The sequence below is a fragment of the Dothidotthia symphoricarpi genome (assembly GCF_010015815.1).
Source record: "Dothidotthia symphoricarpi CBS 119687 unplaced genomic scaffold P153scaffold_14, whole genome shotgun sequence".
Taxonomy (NCBI): Eukaryota; Fungi; Ascomycota; class Dothideomycetes; order Pleosporales; family Dothidotthiaceae; genus Dothidotthia; species Dothidotthia symphoricarpi.
Window position 1 is genome coordinate 216,681 of NW_022985021.1, and position 21,210 is coordinate 237,890.

At 51.1% G+C, this 21,210-nt stretch overlaps 7 protein-coding genes across 7 annotated transcripts; 1 reads left to right on the forward strand and 6 right to left on the reverse strand.

Moving 5' to 3' along the window:
• Positions 1-202: 202 nt before the first annotated feature.
• Positions 203-2,662, reverse strand: P153DRAFT_432654 (uncharacterized protein; the record flags this gene model as incomplete). Its single annotated transcript, XM_033672983.1, has 3 exons — positions 203-1,876; positions 2,082-2,418; positions 2,532-2,662. The coding sequence occupies 3 exons, from the start codon at positions 2,660-2,662 to the stop codon at positions 203-205; spliced, it is 2,142 nt and encodes a 713-aa protein (XP_033521919.1).
• A 1,707-nt stretch (positions 2,663-4,369) lies between these two features.
• Positions 4,370-6,133, reverse strand: P153DRAFT_387274 (uncharacterized protein; the record flags this gene model as incomplete). The annotated part of the gene is made up of 1 exon (XM_033670626.1): positions 4,370-6,133. One exon carries the CDS (start codon positions 6,131-6,133, stop codon positions 4,370-4,372), a length of 1,764 nt encoding a protein of 587 aa, XP_033521920.1.
• An 882-nt stretch (positions 6,134-7,015) lies between these two features.
• P153DRAFT_295156 (uncharacterized protein) lies at positions 7,016-9,834 on the reverse strand (the record flags this gene model as incomplete). The annotated part of the gene is made up of 3 exons (XM_033664008.1): positions 7,016-8,228; positions 8,383-9,358; positions 9,414-9,834. The coding sequence occupies 3 exons, from the start codon at positions 9,832-9,834 to the stop codon at positions 7,016-7,018; spliced, it is 2,610 nt and encodes an 869-aa protein (XP_033521921.1).
• Positions 9,835-10,323: 489 nt separating this feature from the next.
• P153DRAFT_294807 (amino acid transporter) lies at positions 10,324-12,125 on the reverse strand (the record flags this gene model as incomplete). Its single annotated transcript, XM_033663979.1, has 6 exons — positions 10,324-10,749; positions 10,802-11,129; positions 11,170-11,578; positions 11,630-11,709; positions 11,760-11,944; positions 12,000-12,125. The coding sequence occupies 6 exons, from the start codon at positions 12,123-12,125 to the stop codon at positions 10,324-10,326; spliced, it is 1,554 nt and encodes a 517-aa protein (XP_033521922.1).
• Positions 12,126-13,319: 1,194 nt separating this feature from the next.
• Positions 13,320-15,122, forward strand: P153DRAFT_343683 (uncharacterized protein; the record flags this gene model as incomplete). The annotated part of the gene is made up of 6 exons (XM_033666015.1): positions 13,320-13,923; positions 13,974-14,078; positions 14,132-14,490; positions 14,535-14,602; positions 14,651-14,681; positions 14,729-15,122. The coding sequence occupies exons 1-6, from the start codon at positions 13,744-13,746 to the stop codon at positions 15,120-15,122; spliced, it is 1,137 nt and encodes a 378-aa protein (XP_033521923.1). The 5' UTR covers positions 13,320-13,743.
• Positions 15,123-16,305: 1,183 nt separating this feature from the next.
• P153DRAFT_343687 (thiolase) lies at positions 16,306-17,857 on the reverse strand (the record flags this gene model as incomplete). Its single annotated transcript, XM_033666016.1, has 2 exons — positions 17,550-17,857; positions 16,306-17,491 (listed from the first exon to the last, which is right to left on the reverse strand). Exons 1-2 carry the CDS (start codon positions 17,612-17,614, stop codon positions 16,306-16,308), a joined length of 1,251 nt encoding a protein of 416 aa, XP_033521924.1. The 5' UTR covers positions 17,615-17,857.
• A 106-nt stretch (positions 17,858-17,963) lies between these two features.
• On the reverse strand, positions 17,964-20,767 carry P153DRAFT_343689 (uncharacterized protein). Its single transcript, XM_033666017.1, has 2 exons — positions 20,272-20,767; positions 17,964-20,067 (listed from the first exon to the last, which is right to left on the reverse strand). The coding sequence occupies exons 1-2, from the start codon at positions 20,384-20,386 to the stop codon at positions 18,392-18,394; spliced, it is 1,791 nt and encodes a 596-aa protein (XP_033521925.1). The 5' UTR covers positions 20,387-20,767; the 3' UTR covers positions 17,964-18,391.
• Positions 20,768-21,210: the final 443 nt, after the last annotated feature.

The following is a 21,210-nucleotide window of genomic DNA, read 5'->3' on the forward strand; positions in this document are numbered from 1 at the left end:
TCAAACATATATTCGTCTCCAAAGCTAAGCTACCATCACCATCACCCTCCCTCCCAACAGACACTCAATCAGGGTAGAAGGTACCACCCTCTCCCACAACCATCATCGTCTCATCACCCCTTTCCTCTTCCACTGCCCTTTCCTATCATACTCCTAACTCTATACGCGGAACTCAAACTCCAAGAAACTCCTCCCACACCACCTAATTCCCATCCTGCAACGCCAACAGCCCAGCGATAAGCGCCATATCCTGAACCCGCCAATCCGTCCCAATCTGATCCGGCAACCGTGCATAGCGAGCCGCACATGCAAGATCACTGTCATCCTGTTCCTCCTCCGAGCAGCCTTCGTGACAGTCACGCAGGAGGTGGGTCTGCGAGTAGCGCTCGAAGGTCTGCACCTGCTCATGCACTTGTTTTCTGTCGAACTTTGACTCTGGCGAGGGCGACGGCGTGGGCAGACATGATAAGTTCGAGGAAGCATGTTCTTGGATGAGAGAGTCCATGTAAGCTACTTCTCTGCGGGTTCTGTCGATAGCGGTTTCGCTAGGGTGGACTTCGGGCGGAGATGCGAAGTGGTTTGCTGGGTAGCCTGGTGGCGTTATTAGGGCTAGGACTTCGGCTGAGAAGGCGAAGCCTGGGGGTGGTGTGCTCGTGCGAACTATGGTGTTGGTGGGTGTGCTGGGGATGATGGTCACTTTGGGTACAGGTGGAGCGGCGCCACTTAGGAGAGCCACGTTGAGCTCCCCGGGTGGAATCTGTAGCGTAGCTTGAGGAACAGCAAACTCAGACTCTGCCCGCTGGTTTTTCACCGACGGTGCTGCAGGCATTCCCATCCCTGGCGACTTCATCTGCTTCAACGCAGGCTTCCTATCTCCCACCGCCTTCCTGACCACATCCGCATACCGTCGAACAACACACCGATCAGTATGCTCCATGGTAACATCCGTGCGCCCGATATAACCCAGTATCATCTGCAGGTCATCAGGAAACAGGAGTTCATGCGGCTGCTGAAACTGATCGAACTTGGTATTACACAGCGCATACTCCAGCGCACGCGTCAGGTCTCCCGCATCAGCACCCTGCGGCAACTTCTTCAAACCGTTACAGAGCGCCTTGAACGCGATCGGCGGCGGGGCTTGATACCACGTCTCGTGCACAACATCAGGGACGAAGGTATTAACGTTCATGACCCCGTTGTTCCATTCCTTCGGGATCCTGTGCCGCGCTTTCGTCCACTCCGGATCCACGCTGCGCATCGTCTTGCGGTAGGCGTCTGCGATGCCTTCACGCGCTCTGGCCCTTTCGTGCTCCGTTGTGATGCCTAGATCCCGGTGTTCTTGTAGGATGGCGAGGTGAATACTGGCAGTGATGTTGTTGTTTAGGAAGCGGGTGGCTAGGGATGTGTTCTTGAACCAGCTGGGGAGGATGGCGATGATTTCTACCATGGTGAAGTTCAGGGGGGCGCCGGTGGGGAGGATGTAGTTGTGGGATGGGAAGTCTCGGAGGAAGCTGACGAAGGATTCGCGTCGTGGGTTTGAAGGGGGTGGGAGTGTTGTGATGGTCGGAAAGAATCCTGATCGAGGAGCTGGTATGGAAATGTTTTGCTGTGGCTGCCCGGGACGGACACCTTGGGTGAGCTCTGAGCGTTGTTGGTTCCCGGGTTGATCCAGAATTGAAGTTTCTTCTGGCAAATTCGAGACTGTATGATCAGGGGCGGCAACGAACAAACTCGGATCAAACGATGGAGTAGATGGATCAGCATGAACCTCCTGTGCAGAGCCCTCGGAATAGTCTCGACAGTCCATCATATCCATGCCTTGCGGAGTGAGCGAATTCGTGAAGTAGTTGAACTGGTCCATGGCTTGTCCAGTTGCCTTGATTGTGGTTGTGTTTAGAAAATATTACCGTGCTGAGATTTGGAGGCCATATTCTTATGTTGCTGAGGCCGCACATTTAGAGGGTGAAGACCTTCAGAAGGCCTCGCAAAGACCGCGACGGAGTGAAGTGCCGGATTGCGAGGGAATATGCTCGCTTCACGTGGTCTATGAGCAGAAGCTTTCACTACCTTGGAGTCCCAACTGGACCTGCCCATGATCGCGCAGGTTTTGGAAAGCGAAATGCTGGGTCGCTGTTTGGGTGGAAAATCTCAGGAGGGACGGTAAAGTCTCGTGTCGAGTCGATGATGTGCGCGTTTCGAGCTGCTGCTCTGACTGCTCTTCGCTGCTCCCACGACCTTGTCTCTTCCTCGTCCACTTCGCCCACAACTTCCATCTCCTCTCGTATCCTCTTGTTTGGTGGCGGCGGTGGCGGCATAGCCAGTTCGTCGTCTCTCATCCGCTGGGCCTTCCGGCCTTCCGCCTCCATACCCGGGTCAAAATGCGAGAGATATGCGCTGTTGGCCTTGCGCACATGGGCGCTATGGGGGATGAAGAAAGGTTTGTTGAGCATAGAAAACTCTCTTACTCCACTCGAAAGTGAGTTACTGGGCTGGTCGTTCCACTCAGCATCCCATTCGCTCGCGACACTCACCTTCTCCTGCGTTTTGACGGAGCGAGTAAGAACCTTACGTCGCATTTTCGACCTTGCTTCAGTTTTCGGACGTATCGGAGGTGCAGGATGGAAGGCAGGAGAGCCAGACTCAGCGTTCGAGCGGAACACATGATCTCTTGCGTGCTGACCAAGGAGAGAGGACAGAGATGTTGAGAAATTAGCTTGCATTGTGAGGTGTTGGTGGATAAGCTGTGAGAGTAAGATGTGTTTGGAAGATACAGGGTGTCTCTGGCAATATCCTACTGTTCTTATAGTACTTCCATATGGTTTCAATATCACTCGTCCATGGAAGAGTTTTTACGACCCAAGGTTTCGCAACCCAAATTTTCACGACCTGAACCAAACTTCGATCAGCGGCTGCCTGAGCTCTCGAACACGCATTCTCGCATTGATTCATTGAGCAGCCGGTCATCAAGAGACTATTGATCGGCTCTATTTCTCTGTTGCTGGTACTGTATACTATGACTGATTATCACTTCGTTAAGGGGTTGGGTTGTAGCTCCTATACTGCACCATAATACTGAGTCTTTACTGTGTTGCGCTTATCTGCTTCTATTAGAAGCGTGAATGCGCCATAGATTGAGAAAAACCATAGTACGTTCACAAGCCCCTATTTTCGACGGTACGATATTTTCCCAGAGTGAGGCTCTGTATCACGATTAAGAGAGATGGCAACCGTAGTTCGGTTTGGGAAGCATCTTGGTCATGACGGACGATCGATACAATGTCATTGGCTACCAATGCTTTGACAATGTTAGTCATTACAAAGATAACCGAGTAAGTTCAGAGTGGGGTGGTGGATACACATAAGTTCTAAATACATTCAAAGCGGACAGTGAATTCGTGTCTTCGCCACGGCACGCTTTGAGGTTCAGACATTTGGAACGAAGATGACTGAGCAATATTCAAGGTTTCCGCGCGGCCGACTCAATCTTTTCAATGGCAGTCGTCACACGAACTCCCAAGAACCTGACGGAGAGCGCAATGGCTCACTATGGGATGATATGGGGAATTACAAGTCCCTTCTTCTGAGCCTTTTTCGGCCGTACGCCTTTGAAGGTCTTGTTACGTCACTGGGTGTTGGGTTCGACTTGTTAACAACATAAAGATGGCATCTTTCTCAACGCACTCTTCGTCGTCGTTGTTGTGAACACAAGTGACGCTGTTGCGCGGTAGGATTATCATGGATTCAAACTTCATAGCTCAAGTCATCTGCCATCGCAGAGAAGGTTTTGATGTACGTACACTGGGAAGGCGAGCATGGTGAGAGAAGACAACAGTGCAAAGGTCACAAGAATAAGGTATGGATTTATGAGTTAGTTCAGTATCAGATATGGAGGTGAGATCAAACGATCTACTGGTGATTATGATGTTGATTTTGCTCCACTGATGACCTTGACGACGTTACTTCATTGATTAAGTCTATAGGCTTGACCGCTTCAAAACCGCGAAGTGGCATAGAGATGGACATAGTGCCCTGTTGACTCCTTTCTTCAGATTGGGGAAAACAATGTTCAATAAGCACATCAGTTGTCAGATGGTATCGACGGTAAAAGGAGTGAAATTTACTATGGTATAGAATTGAAGTACAAATCTGATTGTAAGATATCATGATTGGTTCAATTTCATATACGTTAAATGTATATGAAAGTACAAGGTGGTGTAGAGAACTTGAGTAGTACCTGTGGCCTGAAACACTGACAACCTTTCTTCCATCAAGCAGGTACGGTGGCGCTAGGATCATAATCACAGTACTGACGTATCTTGAAGTTACCCTGAAGCGATTCCGGGTGACTTCCATCCTCCTATGCCATCGATCATCCCTCATATGCATCCATATCATCGGAATCTCCATCGTCGCTCTCTTCCTTTGCATCTGCGCCACTAACAGCATCCTCTTCGCTTGTTTCCGTGTTGTCCGTCACTTCCTCATCCAACTCATCGTCCTCATCAATGCCCACAGCTTCCTCAACACTGTAAGAGCCCGTGAAGCTCCTCGTCCGACCTGAGCTACGAACAGGTCCTATTCTCTTTTTCATCCTCTTAGGGCCTTGGTACGAGTCGGAGTCAGAGTCGGAGTCCAGATCGATGGTACGGCGCTCTTTCTGAGAGCGGTTATGAGGTGTGAATTCCCCGAGACGAGAGAGAGCTTTGGGTACAGCATTTCTGCGTTTTGCAGGGCGGGGAGATGTGTGCCCGAAGATTGAACTGTCGTCAACGCTGCGTTTGCGTTTTGGCCGGAGCTCCTTGCAAGGGATGTACTTTTTCGATATGTCACCAAAAGAACCAACTAGCGGATCTTCATTGTCGTCATTGTCGTCATTGTCATCATCGTCGTCGTCTGTGACCTTCTTGGACAGGCCAGTGTGTGCATTAAGCTTCGGCTCATGCGTGTCGGCCGTTACACGAGTTGTATTGATAGAAGTCCAGCGTTCGACAATCGATGCATCTTGATGGCCTTCTTCGACTTGTGCAGGTCCTGAAGGGAGGTGATTTAGCAGACGTGCAAAGTCATTCGGATACAGCCACTTTTCGTTGGGGTTCTCCTGACAGTATTCCACGCACCGCGTAAGGTCCAGAGCATCGTGCCCGCTTGGAAAGATCTTGACTCCTTTCGCGAGATCCTGGAATGGAACAGCAGGCGCTGCAGAAATACCTGCCCGTCGGAATCCCGCAACGCTCACGCTAGTCGCGTCGATGTCCTGGTCCGCAATGTCATTGTGTACACCAACGCTCCATGGCTTCCACTTCTTATCAAATTTGGCGCGAGAATTCATTGGACCCTTCATAGATCGATAGATGGTGTTGCTCATTATGTGACCCCTTGGCATGTCGCGGAAATGGTTGATCAGTTGTGCGATAGTAGCTGAAGTCGCGTCGTTGCCAACAATGCGATCGATGACATCCCATGATTTGATCGACTCAGGCAAAAAGGCTGCTATCTCTGCAAGAGTGATATTGCCATTGGGAAAGGCAAGGCCCGCGGAAGGCGCATCAACAAGTTTGCCGTAGCTGTCCGCTCGTCGACCCGACTTTTTCGAAGGTGTCTGGGTGTGACCCGTACCAGGAGTACTCGTTGTATCGACTGCAACATACTCCGGTACCTGATAAAGCGGACGAAGGTCTAACGCTGTAAATTTGAAGCCTCGACGCACAACCTCGGAGTGGAAAGGGAACGTATCAAGCTGGTCCAGAAGGTTATGATCTTTGCTGTAGTCCGCCTGGCCTTCTGCCAAACGATGATGCTCATGGTGCCACTTTGCACCACCCAAGCGATGCTTGTTGTAAGCGCTTATGATTCCACGCTCAACTCGTACTTGTGTCATCAACACCTGTTCGAGATCACAAATGGGATTGGATTCAAGAAGTCCGTTGTCTTTCACGCAGTCAATCAGCGTGTCGCTGAGCACTGCACATAGACGAGGAATGTGCGCGTATAGACGTTGGACTTCTGATCTCGCGTTTGTTAGCATCTCGATGACGTCCTTGTGTGTGGGTAACGGAATGCAGTGTTGGGTTGATACTCGAGGCTGAATCGATGGCTGCTGTTCACAGATCAGATTAGCACGTATTGATGCCATGTCTGCGGTTATCTCGTCGTGGAGTTGTCCGGTGGGACGGGTGTGTAGATTTGTGTAAACCAATTGCAGTAGAGTCAAAACCGATATGACGTTCAGGGTTGATTGGGTTATGCGAAAATTGGCAAGGCGGGATAGTTGACTTTGATTAGGACAAGCGGGAGCTGGACGTCTCTCACAGCTTGGAGCGTGCTCTGCAAAACACGTGAAACGGTTACCTGAACAGAGACTCCGGAGGGTGGGTTGCCATGGCGATTTGAGAATAGTGAATGCTTCGAAAATGTGAAAGGCATTGTGTAGATGAGAGGGAGGATGAACAGATTGAACGTCACTTGAAAGGGACTAAATGAAAGGTCAAGCCACATTTTCCTAGATTTTCTTTGTCAAGGTCCACTGTATCTAACATTGTCTCGCGATCCCGAGTCTCGAGCACACAAAGGCTCCATATCGCATCTCCGGAGTAATGAAACGCCTCATAGGCGATACGACTGCCCGGAAAACGTTGACGCGGATGAGGAAAGTGGGATTAAGCCTGTGACAATTACCATTAGCCATCTCCCATATTAGTAAGTACGCATCTGAGGCTCGCATATGATCGCGTTGACGGCTATTGTAAAGACTACGTGGACCATAACCAAGAGCAAAAATGGTCTCGCGATTTTTACCTGAGGTTGGACTCCAGCACAGTGACCCAGAGGAAAGAAGTTGAGGTAGCTGCCAACCTGGCTGCAGGACCATTGCTCACCTGCGGACACATCTACCTAGCACGCTGTTGATAAAAGAAATCCACCAAGGAACCCCCAAAGTCGCGACAGTAGTGGCGGCCGATCCGCATCCGCGTCTGACCCTACTTTTAACCTCAATCCTGGCCCCAGCCACCATTTCCTACAAAGTATAGAAATTCCTCATCAACGGCCTCCAACGCTCCTCCATACGAAGATGACTACTTGCAAATTCGAACAAATTACCAGCCACACACGCCTGGTGGAGCTCCAGTGGCTTTGCGGTCTTCAGAACCTTTCCGTAAATCTCCATCAGTGTGCAAGTTTCCTCGAAAGTGCGGCAGTTGATGAATCCGTAGTCAACGTTGACCGATGGAACGGGTGGATGGTCCATAGGATCGCTGATCTCAAGAAACTGCTTCAGGTCCCATACGGATGGCCGGGATCCGACCGGCGGCACGGATAAAAAGCCCTCTAGGAAAGGGAGCTCGGATCGAATTTCCTTCAGCCCCTTCGAATCCATGAGCTGGATAAGTCTTCCTGCTTCGTATGCTTTCCAGAATTGTGTGAATGTAGCAGGTTGAATGTTACCTCTTTGACGGTTGTTGATCTCGTAAAAGGGACTTCCATCACTTTTGGTGAGAAGAAGCTTGTAGAGACTTACAAGCATACTCTCTTCGCCCTGTCCACGGCAAGTTACAAATCCGAAAGAGTACCAGACCAATTGAATTGGATGAGGACTCATCTGGAGTAATATTGCCGCCAGCAAGTCGTAACTAGCTCCCTTGGCTTCTGGCTTTAGCTCCCTAGCGGTCTTATTACGGTCTTCAATGTCCAAGTAAGGCCTGGATTTGTCGTAGAAAGTCGCTATCAACTTTTGTTGCGCTTCAGCTTTCGTCATAGGTCGCTCAAAGATGGAGAGATTCTCCAAATACCAAGGAAAATATCCTCCTCGGGAACTCTCAGGGATGCTGTAATAGAAGTCCTTGATTTTATCAACCAGGATGCCTCCAACACGCCACTCATGTATTTCCTCAGCTGAGAACCTGCCAGAAAGATAGAGCCCTCCGTAGACCCCTAGAAGGTAGCTCATATCCCTGACAGAAGAGACATTGTTAAACCCGAAATCCTCGAGAACATCCTCCTCTTGAGGCATACGATCCTCTGTCAATGACATCCAAAGATAATCAGCGGAAGTGAGTGGACGTTTAGAGCATGTGAACAAATGGCGCCCGGATCTTTTTTCCTGGCAATCGTCGCTGCAGAAGGAGCCTTTGTTACAAATGTTGCACTTTCTCGTCGTCAGTCTCATACATATATCACACTCCCATTCCGACTCATCTCCTTCTAGGGGTTCGTGAACGCGCCCAGTTGACCTGATTGTGTCGTCTGATTGCCTTTTGACCCTTAGTACAAATGTTTCGGTGAGTAAGTGGAACAAGTTGAAGACATCTGAAACTGACTCACCTTCTAAAAAATTCTGCAACTCTATCGCGTTCTACTTGCATCCTCAGTCGGTCAATCTGTGACTGTCTCTGTGAGCACTCCTCCTGCCGGCCGTCCAAAACGCTGCTTCCTCCCATAACCGAAGTTCGTTCGTGCCGAATATGGCCCCCGACCGAGGCTTTCAATTTCCTCTTGACCGCCTTTTGCACTGACATAAGAGCCTTTGCTATCCGATCGGCCTGACCAGGTAGAAGTCGATCTACACTTGGCACGGTCCATGGTCTGAAGAGGCGTCCATGGCACCCTCTTGTGGTGAATCGCCCGTATGACTGGACAAAGCGATTACACATGAAGCAGCTGAGCTTGCTGCATCCAAAATACGGTAACAAGCCTGATTTGGCAGATTCGTTGGTAGTCAGAAAGATGAGCATTTGAACCTCGGCGTGTATGTTGGGCTTTTGCTTCTGTCGTTTTGCGAACTCGCCTTTAGCCTTGGCGACGGTCCAATTTTGGCCCAAGACAGCCTTAGCTGTATCAGGAGTCAGATCAAGTTGGAGGACACCAAAAGTCTGATTCAAATTGAGCGAGTTCTGAGATGGGTTTGCAGGCGCAAGAGGACGAGGGACCAGTATGATTGTAACTTGTTCAAAACTTGGAAGCGTGAGAGCAATGTCTTTGCAATTCTGGAATGTGACTCGGAGCCGGGCGAACAGGCAGATATGTAACCACAAGCTCTTCGATTTGGAAGTCGCTCTTGAAGAGCTGTGAAGTATCTCCTCGACATTTCTTGTCCGACGCAGATTGTACGATGCGATGACAAGCTTCGCATGCTTCTCAAAAGTGCTTATATTGTTGGTGTTGCGATCGAAGAGAAGAGTGCGCAGGGCGGATAGGGCAGCATCAGAGGCTGAATTGTTTTCTGGTGTGTCTGTCTCCTTCCTCGTACTGATATGGTCGTAAGCTTTGAAGCTTGCCCTCAAGTCAGGAATATAGCTATGTTCAATCCGATCCTGATGATACAAGACCATCTCTTCCCAGAGGAGAGCCTCAGATTGACCAGCTGGATGAAAAAGGTTAGTTAGTATGTAGACATAGAGCGTTAATATTGGACGCACCATTGCTGCGGGATAACGAAGCAAGCAGCTTTCCCAATCTATCGAACACAGGCTTATCCACATCCGAGAAGCCTTCATTACGAGCAACCCAGATAACGACATTGTCTTCAGCCTCCTTCATGGCGGAGCAAGCAACTGCTGTCCCGCCCTTCTTGTTAGCCGCGAATTCGGCCAGACAATCAAGAAACCTTCGTTTGAGCCTCCCATGTCCCGAATCTGAAATCTTATGTGCAAGTCTAGTATCCAAGCTGGCCGCATCTCCATCTTCATTGTCATCGAGATTCCAATCTTCTTCGAGCACTATATCGGACAACGAAGAAGGCTCGGCCTGGCCGCCATTTCGAAGTGAGAGGAGATTCGCGAGAGAGTGAAAATGAGACCAGTTTAAACCTTGGTGGTTCCAGTCGAAGCTCTCACTCATTGTAGAATTAGGTCTTATCCATAAGTTCAATGTCATGTGAAGTGCGATTGTGCGGGGAAGGCTGTGGCACAGTGCTCACCTGCATTTAGTCAGCTGTGCAGCTCCTTGATGCTTACAGACTCCAATAGGGTTAGCTTAGATTCCGTGAGTACGACAAAGTTTTGTCGACACCCTATATATACGTTTTGTGCTGTAAAATCTTGAGACAAATAAAGAGCAGTGGCTGAGAGTCTTGTGCTTAGTGGAGAAACTATCATAGAGTGACCGATCAAAGTTCCTAAAATCTTCAACAAAGACATAGGCATAAGGAGGTTTTCGTATCTATGTATGCTACGATTCGCATTTCAAATTTGGACTATGATTTCATCCAGTCTTCTAAGAGTCAAGTTTCTGTATCCGCTGAAACAACTGTCCGCACAGATGCTAGGGACAATCAACGTGTGGTGCATATCCTCCATCAGTATAGGGCGAAACCTCCACAATGGGGATCTACTCATACCGCTTGATCGGCAAGCTGAACGTCTTTCTTCCACGTATAAACCAGTGCGCAAGCGCACCCACCACCACTGCTCCAAAGATCGGCCCTGCGTAGTTCATGTTATCCTTAGTAACGGGGAGGACTTGTGGGAACGGCATCCACAGCACTACGTAGACGATGTAGCATAGCGCGAAGATGTTGACGGGTACACCGATGGCACCCATCTTGAACGGGCCGTATGGGGGCATAGGACCACGCAGTTTCCGTAGCAGGAAAAACAGGATGGGGAAAAAGTACGAGATGTGGAGGGCGAAAGCTTGGAGCGAGATCAATGCGTTGAAAGCGGTCGCACTGGCGATGTAGATGAGGGAGAGGCAGGTGACGATGGAGCCAACTAGGAGGAGGGCGTTGAGTGGAAGTTTGAGCGTTGGGTGCACCTGTGATTTGGGCATTAGCAAGCGAAAAGCTAGGGGCCATGGGGTTACATACGTATGAGAAGAAGCTGGAAAACGGTAGGCCGTTGTCGCGTGCAAAGACCCAGACGAGTCGTGAGACAGAAGCGAAGATGTTGAACAGCGCGAAGAAGAAGATGACGGCGATGAGGGAGATCAAAACGTTTGTAGCGACCTTTGACCCAGTAATACCGTAGATAATCCAGAGTAATGGTAGGGGTGTGGCAACGATCTCGTCTGTCAGGGGGCCCATGTAGAATAGGAGGATGGTGGCGAATACAATCAACATGGCTGAGTTGACAGTGCAAGCCAGGATGATACTACGCGGGACTCGAGTGCGAACCTTCTTGACCTCATCACCTATACTTGCTATTAGTGAGATTCTTAGCATTAGAAACACTCAACATACACATATGCAATACGCTATCAGCGCCTGTGACGGAGAATGTCATGCTCAGTAGTCCCAGTCCCCAGGATACGCCGGAGTTGTTCCAGCCAGACACGTCGGAAGTCAGAGTCTTGAAGACGAAAGCTGCATCGTTGCGAGGCCCGAAGACGACGAGAATAACGATGACAACGATGAACAAGGTGATATGCAAGATACCACCCGTCATTTCGAACGCATCGAGAAGCTTGCGGAACCACAGGTTGAACATGAACGGGATGATCATAATTGCAATCATGATTAGACTGGTGTGCCAACGCTCAGGGGCGTAGTTCTCATAGTTGAATACGGCGAGGGATGTGATTATGTTGGCCAAAATTGACGGAGGCCCACCGCAGGCGAAGCACCAGGCGGCTGTGGTGATCCATCCTATTCATTGTGTCAGCTAAAGAAAGGAGTATCGACGCATACACAAAATACCTTGTAGCAGGCCCCAAAAGCGAGGAGCAGCAGGAGCGAAGTTGGCAGACCAGCGATACTGTGCACCGACAGTTGGATCACTGTATGATGGTCAGCCAGTCACAACAAACTCAAGGGTGTGTTGTCTCACATAGAAGCCAATTCGGCAAGCGAGAATCCGACTGCACATGCTCCGAACCCAGCCAGAATGGAACCATAGAAGATAGAAGCAGGACCGCCGTTGGTAAGCGCAAACTGGAAAGTTACAGCGAACGACTCCCACGAGGCGAGGATGATAACACCGAAGTTAACGACAGATGCAAGGTTGATGTACCGCTGGTCCACGTATTAGTTCAACCCGACACTGGGGATACAATGATCGTAAACGTACATCGAACGCCCCGGCTTGGCTTGGTTCATCAGAGTGAACTGTGGTCGGCGACTCTACATCTTCTCCGCTACGAGAACCGCGCTCGACGAGATTCAGATCGGCACCATTCTTGAAGTCATTTCCCATAGCCATATTGAGAAGACAATGCAGCCAACGAGGAACAATTGCGTCTCTAGAAGAGATGTAAAAAGAAAGGAAGATGTGCAGAACGTGCAGCTGGAATAGATAGCAGAAACACTAAAAAGCGCGCTGAGACCGAATGATTGGTACCCATACTTTCGGGTCGCATCGAGTTTAGACTCATGCAGCAGTTCGCCATGAAACGTACGGCAACCCTGGCCTCAGCCTCAGGACCTCCCTCCAATCCCTCTGTAGAGAAGTCTACGGTATCTTGGCATACAGTATGTGCTGCACTGTGGGCGCACTAACTACCCAAGCAGCTATAACCCTCCGGACAAAGTTCCATAACTAGAAACGAGGTGCTTGCGAAGGATTCGGAGGACGGAAATGAGCCCTTAGGTCGACAAGCTCGCTGTAGGCTCATCTCATCCGTGCCGCCCGGCAGTTTAATGGGGGCATGCGGGGATCGGCGGGAGTCTTCCCAATGAATCATCCGAGCGCCACTCACGCTAGCACGGCCCAACAGTGAAATGCAGACTCAGTAGAACTTACACCAGATAGGTACCTTGGGCGCGTTACGCGCGGATGGGTAGTATACAGTTTATAGATCACGCACCTCTACATAGATCGCGCAGGACATCTAATGGGGTTATACTGACTTGTAATTATGAACACGAGGTACTATTGTTGTTAGGGATGATCGCTCAAGGATCTTTGGTTCAATACTGCTTCCAGCTCTACTGTGTGTGATACCTGGCTGAAGCAAGGATTTTTCCCACCTATAAGAAGTGGTTCAAAGCGTGCACAGAGTCATAAAACGCGTGTCCATTCCAAGGCGGAAACGTACGCGCACGACCTTTTGAGCTTCACAAAGTGGGATAATTCCAAGGATGGCTCATGCTTCCTATAGCGAAAACGTTTAGTCTAAGCCCCGGATGCGAAGCCGACCCCAATAGGTAGTCTCAGCGGGCGGGGATATTGCCGTAATTTGTGGGCGGGAACGAGATTCTGACATGGCCCGCTCGGCTCGCATGTCCATCCGCAGCCCCCCGCCAAGTAGCTTTGTGACTAAGCGAGAGAGGTGGAAGTTGGCTCGCAGCGGAATCTCGCAATACCTTTGCATACACGAGCCAACGCTGTCTTGAAATCTTTACACCTCGCTTGTTCTAAATATATGTCTGCTTTGCTATACCTGTAGCGGATGTCTTTGCGATCTCATTTCATGGATGTGCTACGTGCTTCGATCTATGATGCTCTGCACGACGCAGACTTTGACTAATCGGTTAGTCAGTTCTGTATGCCTGATGATGTGATTGGCTATACATGGTGGCGGACGCAAGTCCGCATGTCTCACTTGACCGAAGGGGTGGTTCCCCTGGACGATGGCGCTTTGCCCACCGAGCCAGTGCTCGAGGACAGGCCTTTGGGTGGTTCGAATCTTCATCACACGGCACAGCAGCCGAAAGTACCTAAAGCGCGTTTGACGGGGAGGCGGGAGCTACATTTTCAGGCAGCCTCGCAGACCGAGTAGACACAATGATCACAATGATAATAATGCTTGTGTCGGGAGCACTAGATCCTCCTTCCGCGGTTCACTACTCATCGATATCTGACTTGACAAGCCATGAGCAGTACTCCGGACGGTTTTCGAAATGCTCCAACTACGCGGGGCGGGTTCATGCTCGTCTCGCTATACTCGTGGATGTGCATAACATGGATGGCTCTGATAATGCGCCTAACGTTGGGCGTCGTCATTCATAGGGTTGGATTTCAAAGAGACGATGCGACAGCGCTGGTAGGAAGTGTAAGATTTCGGCGCAGGTTTCGTACGAATCTTACTAATGCAATATACAGATCTTTTATTTGGGAGTGGTAGTTAGCGGACAGTACGCCGTCAACGGGGGTCTAGGGAAAGACTTTTCGGATGTGAACGGTGAGGATGCTGTATTGTTGTTTAAGGTTTGAGGGATTGAAGCTCGTTCTAGAATCTTCACTGACTGACCCTGGGGTAGGCCTTGTATATCGCAAAACTGTTGTCAGTCGTTGCGGCGGGGTTCGGCAAGCTTTCTTTCGCATTCCTGATCGCACGCGTTGTGCCCCAGACAAAAAAGGCGAAGACTGTGCTGTTTGGGATTATAGGAGCATGGAGCATGTTCTCTATGTTTGCTACGGCTTTTCAGTGCGGCGTGCCGAAAGCATGGAACGTCGAATCTGTGTTCTGTAACGACAGCGGCATGCTGTTGGCGGTGGTTATGTTGAACATAATCTCTGACTTGGTCTTAACAGCATGGATCCTCCCAACACTCAAAGCTTTAGCGCTTGATAGAACCAGTTACTGGACAGCAACGGTGCTATTTGGTTGCCGAGCTTTGTAAGTTGCAACGTGCCGACAGTAGAATCAAACTGACTTTGCAGAGTTCCAATAGCATCTTGCTTGCAGATTTGGGTGGTAGCCCAAGGAAGGTCGGACAGCGACCTAGGCAGTGAGTTACTGAGACGCACATGTCAATGGATGACTGACGAATATTCAGAACATGCTGTAGACGTTGCTGTCATAAGCCAGTAAGTGCTGTTCGAACCCCTTTCGACCATCCTCTAACCAAAGCCAGCGCCGTGACAAGTTTATCCCTCATCACAGCCAGCATCCCGCGAATCAAGCGAAGTCTGGGGATCGGTGGTAGTGGCATTCTGTATCCTTGCATCCACGAGACAGAACTCTCCGCCTCACAGAGAGGAGTGAGCCGTCTGTCAACGACGGATACAGAGTCGCGGCTCGTGCCCTCCGGAAACAGCAAATTCTCGGTGGCGATAACGTCCAAGGGAAACAAATCAAAGACAACAACCCCGCACACGAATTGGCAACACTTAGTTTCGATGGGGTCCAAGGAAGACGAGCACACCAGTACTTCGAGCTTATTCGACCGGAATGAGCATGGGGGTGTTATGATACATCAGGATTTTACTATAGAAGTCGAGGAAGGGAGTCCTTCAAGTGCACATTAATGCAATTTAGTCTTCCTAACAGTTTTGATTTTTCAATCGTCCGAACTTAGAGACCGTATCGTGGTATCCCCGGATATGATCACTGATATACCAAGGTGAAGAGATGGTCGCGATTGGTTCCTAGAACTGCAGCAGACGTTGCAATTCGCTCAACTTCATCGGTGAGGGTGGTGGTTTGAGCAAACATGCATGGCATACCAGTGTAATACAACCCATCCACGACGCACCAACGGACCCGTGCGAAAGCTTGAACACAGCTTGAACAAAGAAAAGAGCACAAAGATAGAATCTGTCGTGCAAGTATTGAGGGTGATGGCGTTCCCCAGTTTATGAGGTAAAGAATGTAATGAATTTTATTTGTGTGTCTCTCAATCGGCCGTCGTTCACGTACCTTTCCAAACCAAGTCTTAGTAAATCTGCTCAAAAGTTCTTACGACATCCCTCAAGTTGCAGCATTCAACACATCGGACACTAAATTCTCAAAGATAGCCCCGAGCAGTAAACACAAAACCAGACAAGGGCCACACTTATTAAACCAACCATCATCGCCCGCAAGACACTCATCCAAACCTCCCCCCAACACCCTTAAACCCCAAGCAACACAGCTTACCAGCTTTCACTTAAGCTACTAACCAACAAATTCAACCATCCACACACACACACACACACACACACACACACAACCCCAGTCAACTCGTAACCAACCCCCTACGCCCATCAAAGAAATGCTTGCAAGACAGCTCCCCAAAGTCGCAGTGTAAAGCCCAAACTCTTTAATGTTATTTACAGATCCTACCCACTTTTATCGATGAGGAATCGGGTCTGGGAAGAATTACGCTGGGCACGAGGGATTTATTATTTATCAGTCACTCTTGTCTACCATCCAAAAGCGCGAAAACTCCAGCGCAGCACAAGGTGTCACGTACAGATATATGCGATAGTGAATGCGAGTAGGTCGAAGTAGCACCAACAGGTTACACAGCGTTAAACCTGTAGTGAGAGGATATCAGCACTCAGCCACAGACATACGCGAAAGTGTAGAACACCACACCTCGCACCACGCAGCATAATGCAGAAAGATAAAGAGAAACAGAGAGATAAGCAGCATCCTAAATTTTCACCCCTAAAACCCGCTACCTAAAATACACATTGGAAGACAGCACACACACACAACAAAGCACGCTCAAATCTGCTCATTGACAAACAACCCCGCCATACCCATGCCCGTCCCGATACACATACTAGTAAGCAGAATCTTCTTCTTCTGCCTCCTCGCCTCACTCAAACCCGTGACAATCTGCCTTGTACCCGTGCAGCCAAGGGGATGACCCAGCGCAATGGCACCACCCCTGGGATTAACCTTAGCATGGTCGAGTTTCAAATTCTCAACACAGTAGACGGCCATGGAGGCAAACGCCTCGTTGAGCTCGATGATATCGATGTCGTCGACGGTGAGGTTGAACTGGTTGAGCAGCTTGGGGATCGCGACGGTGGGCCCGATGCCCATGATGCGAGGGGGCAGGCCGGCGACGGTAGCGCCGACGTATTTCGCGAGGATGGGCTGGCCGAGCTTCTCGGCCATGGAGCGCTTCATCATCAGCACGGCGGCGGCGCCGTCTGTGATTTGGGAGGAGTTGCCGGCGTGGGACTTGTCGCCCCAGGGGAGGAAGGCGGGCTTGATCTTCTGCAGGCTCTCGAATGTGGTGCCGTAGCGGGGGCCTTCGTCCTTTGTGAGCGTGACGGGTGTCTCGACGCCTGTCTTGGCGTCTTTGATCGTCGTCTCGATGGGCACGATCTCGTCGGCGAACCAGCCTGCTTTCTGCGCCACCTCGGCGCGGTGGTACGACTCGGTCGCGTACCTGTCCTGCCTCTCGCGCGAGATGTTGAAGTCGGCGCCGACGTTCTCCGATGTCCAGCCCATGGGCTTCATGCAGTCGGCTGCCTCGGAGTTCTTGAGGATCTCGTCGCAGTACGGCCTGTCGAGGACGTCGCCGCCGGCTGTCATGTCTTCGGCGCCCATGGCGAGCCCGATCTCGATGCTGCCGCATGCGATGGACTGGGCGATGTCCTGCACCGACTTCAGGCCCGAGGAGCAGAATCGGCTCACGACAACAGCCGAGGTTGTGTTGGGGAAGCCGGCAGCCAGCGACGCGGCACGGGTGAAGTACGAGGCCTTGGAGTCGGACACGTTGCCGACGCAGATGTCCTCAACAAGAGCAGGGTCGAGATTCGACTTGGCGACGACTTGCTGCAGCAGCTTGAACAGCATGGCGTCGAGCGGTGTGTCCTTGAAGCCGCCCCTGCGCCCCTTGCAGAGTGGTGTGCGGATAGCGAGCGTGATGACTACATCGTCGGGGTTCTTGGTGGTGCTGCGATATATTAGCATTTGCCTCGACGCGCAGGTCATTCATAGCTGGCCGCGCTTACATGGCCGACAGTCCGCTCGACGAGGGCGTGAGCTGGTTGACGATGTTCTTGAGGCGTTCCGTCATCTTGAAATGTGCTGTAGAAGGGTATAGTTGGTTACGAAAGGGGCAGTGATGGGTCGTGGAGGATGAAGAACAAAGAGAAGATGCGGAGTACGGCTTTAACTAAGACCCTGCGGAGAAGCAATGGCTGGTGAATCTGCCGAACCGAGGCACTTCCACTCCGGTCACGGGACTCGGTTTTGGTTGAGATCTGGCGAGATGGAAGAACATACCAAGCCCGAACAACGCCATATTGCCGAGAGACACATACACTCTTTACGGAAACACGTTCGACTCGCCGCTTACTATTACCTACAATGGCGCGTCTATCCTTTGTTGAAGCGGCGGATGCTCGGGTATTACTCGCATGTACCCCAGACATCGTCTCGCTAGCGCCACCGACGCGTAGTCGAACCATCACATGCAAGCCTTCCCGACCACCTTCTTTACATCTATCAAAATTTTGAAGCAATTGCATACGCGACATCAAACGCATAATATTAAGATAACACTACCACTTCTCTCCATCTCCAAAACACTGGGTATAAAAGATAAAGCAAGCACGCCTCTGCGATCGAACATCCGCTCAGCGCAAAGACTCGCGTAGAGAACGGAGGGTATATGTCCAACGCATGCGTGCGTGCAAGCTGTAGTGAAGAAAGAAAAAACAGAAAGATTCAATCCATTCCATTCCGTGGCATGTCTTTGCATGCCATTCCGTCCATCCGCCCATCCATCATAACCCATTCACCCTTTCCAATTCCCCCAAAATCCTAATCCTCCACCCAACGAGAAACTTCTTTAAAACGCAACACCGACCGCACTTGGGCTGGGCACAAATGCGCTGCTCCTCTGCGCATTAACACCCACGTCCTTGCCAGTCAACTCCATACCCCTCAACAAGCCATAATGCGGGCTCTGAGGCGGTTTGAGGCTGCGGGTGCTGCGCGCACTGCCCAGCGCGGCTTCGACGAGGATTTCCTTGTCTTTGATGAGAATGAGAGGAGCGGGTACGCGTCTCGTCTTGCCCTGGCCTTTCAGCACGTTGGCGCGTGCATAAGCTGCGACGTCTGATGTCGGGGATGGCGAGCGGGAGGAGCTAGAGCGGAGGGTGACGGTTGCGGTCTTCTCGCTGTCTTGCGAGTCTTGGCGAGTGTGGCAGAGTGTGCGGGAGCCTGCTGTTGAGGGACGGGATGCAAGAGGAGCCTGGGGCTCGCACTTGTAGAAGGGAACTGATGGCTGGGATTTGAGACTGGTGGAGGAGGGGAAGGATGGGGAGGTGGTATTAGTGGGGATGGAGCGCTTGATCCAAGCCCCGAGACGAGTTATGGCGGTCGCTGTGTTTGGGGTGACGGGAGCTGGGGGTGTAGTTGGTGCGGGTGGAGTGATGGGGTTCGAGGTCAGAGCGCCGGGGGTGACGCGGGATGGCGGGTAGAGTGTGAGGCGTCTCGGCATGGGAGGTGGGATACCCTGTGGTGGTGTTGGGAGAGGCTTGTTATCTAGCGGTGTTGAGAACGCGGAACCGATGTCGGATAGCGTCTCGGAGCGGACATGCATGCGCATCGTTGGCGCGATGAAGGGAACATGGTGGGATGGCGATGGAGGAGGTCGGTTGATGAGGGCCGGGGAACTGGTGTAGGAACGGTATGCGCTCGCGCGACGCTCTTCGACGATGGTGTTGAGCTCTCTGATAGCCTCGTCGACGTCTGTTCGCGCACGACGAAGACTTCCAGGTCGGGTAGGCGCAGTGTTTGCTCGTGCACGCGATGGAGATGAGAGACGAGAGAGCACTTGAGGAGGTGACAAGGTACCCGAAGTACGAGAGCGCTGGAGCGTGGGAGGCTGTTCAACAAGGGAGTCCGCGGTAGGCCTTGGCTCCTCTTCCAGAAAAGCCAGAGTAGGAGTCGCCATGGTAGCCATTGTGGTGCCCGACAGTCTCCTCTCATGTGTCGAGAAGCTCTTCTGGCTCTGCATGCTCGACCTTTGCGAACCTGATCCAACAGGCTTCCTCTGGATAAGATACGACGAGTTTGAAGGGTTGGATGACAAGGAGTTCGTGCGCGAGTCCCTCACGTGGACGTGTGCCTCTGCAGGGACTTCCAGCTCCTTTGAACCAGTGCTGCAGCGGTTGTCGCAAAAGTCTGGGAGGGGAGAAAGACGTCCGTCGGGAAAGTAGAAAGACAACTCCAAGGGGCGGTAGCTCTGGCGACGGCGAATCGGTGCAGATGCGTCGTTGACCATGGATTGAATACCGTCGAGCCCATCGCAGTGCTTGAAGTCCATTGGCCCGCTGATGCTGGGTCGAGGTTTCGACTGCGAGCGTCTTGGTAGTGCGAGTGTTTCACGGCTCTCCATTACCCATTGTGAGACATGCTGTTTGATGGAGTGGCTTGTCGTAGGGCGCGAGGTCGTTGGCTCAGCACGAGGTTGTGGAACAGAGCGTGGTTCTTCATAGCAGATTTGCATCCCTGGTGTTCCTGTTGTTGGTTAGCAATACGTTCAAGATACTGTATGAACATGCGTTCGATATCTTCGAACAGTCCCGTTGTACTAAAGTTGACGCGAAGACAACACAAACAACGCGTTCCATATGTGAGAAGAAGGGTATGTTTGAGCGAGAAGAGCAAGAGGCATCCCAAAGACACAGGACAGATGTAATGATGAAGAAGACTTTGACATACCTATGATCCTCGATGCTTCACATTCCTCATCCACGACATCATCCCTCGATGCACAGCATCCAAAACCCATGGCCAGCCACGGTTTCCTTTCAGCATCCATCTTCTCAAAAGCCATATTATAGATATCTCGACTGCAAACCAGGCAGCTAGCAACCCATGTCAAGTAGAACAAAAAGCAAATAATAGAGAACGTCGTGCCTAACAGGGCAAAAAAGCAGGGTATCAACACGTGTGTAACGGGAAAAGTAAAAAGGCAGTAGAAGAAAGAAGAAAGCGAAGCGCAAAAAAAGAACGAAAGAGGAATTCCGAAAGAGAAAGGCAGGAAAAAGAGAACTGCTCAATGCACAGCAGATTGAGTAGGCCTAAACTCCCTCAGTCTAGAACTTAATCCCTTCTCTTTGCTCGTGTTGACTTGCGCGTGGCAGTCTTGCTAGTCTTGCCGGCCGATCACGTCGGACGTCAGGACCGCAAGGCGACAGGGCAGCAGATGTCCATGTTATAGATTTGCTCCACGCCGTGCAGCCTCTACGCGCCCAATTACACCCTTTTCCCGCTATGCGGGCCGTCGATGTGTGGTCGTTGGCTGGCGTGGAGTCCTGCCTTACAGGCGATTGGGGTTGTGATTGGTGAGAGGTTGACAGGCCAGCGCTTGCGTGCATCGTCGTCGGCCAGTGACGAGGCGGCCGCGCCTCCGCGTCGAAACCGACAGCTGTATGCGTGAGTGTGGCGTACGGGGCTGTCCCTGAACGAGAGCATGATGTGGGAGAGGGATCTGCAGTGCGATTGGGTAATTTTAGCTGCACGTTTGGTTGGGGTTGCATGCGACACATCAATCCGCCGAGAAGTGTCGAGACAATGCGTACTGTTTGGGTAACATCTCGAGTCGACCTTCCCGTTCCACCATGCCACCCTCTGGATTTTCCACCTCTTTAATCGCCC

Coding starts and splice junctions, on each gene's coding strand:
- P153DRAFT_343689 (XM_033666017.1), bottom strand. CDS start 20,386: ATGGCTTTTGAGAAGATGGATGCTGAAAGGAAACCGTGGCTGGCCATG. Junction 20,068..20,271: donor TGAAGCATCGAGGATCATAG/GTATGTCAAAGT, acceptor AACCAACAACAG/GAACACCAGGGATGCAAATC.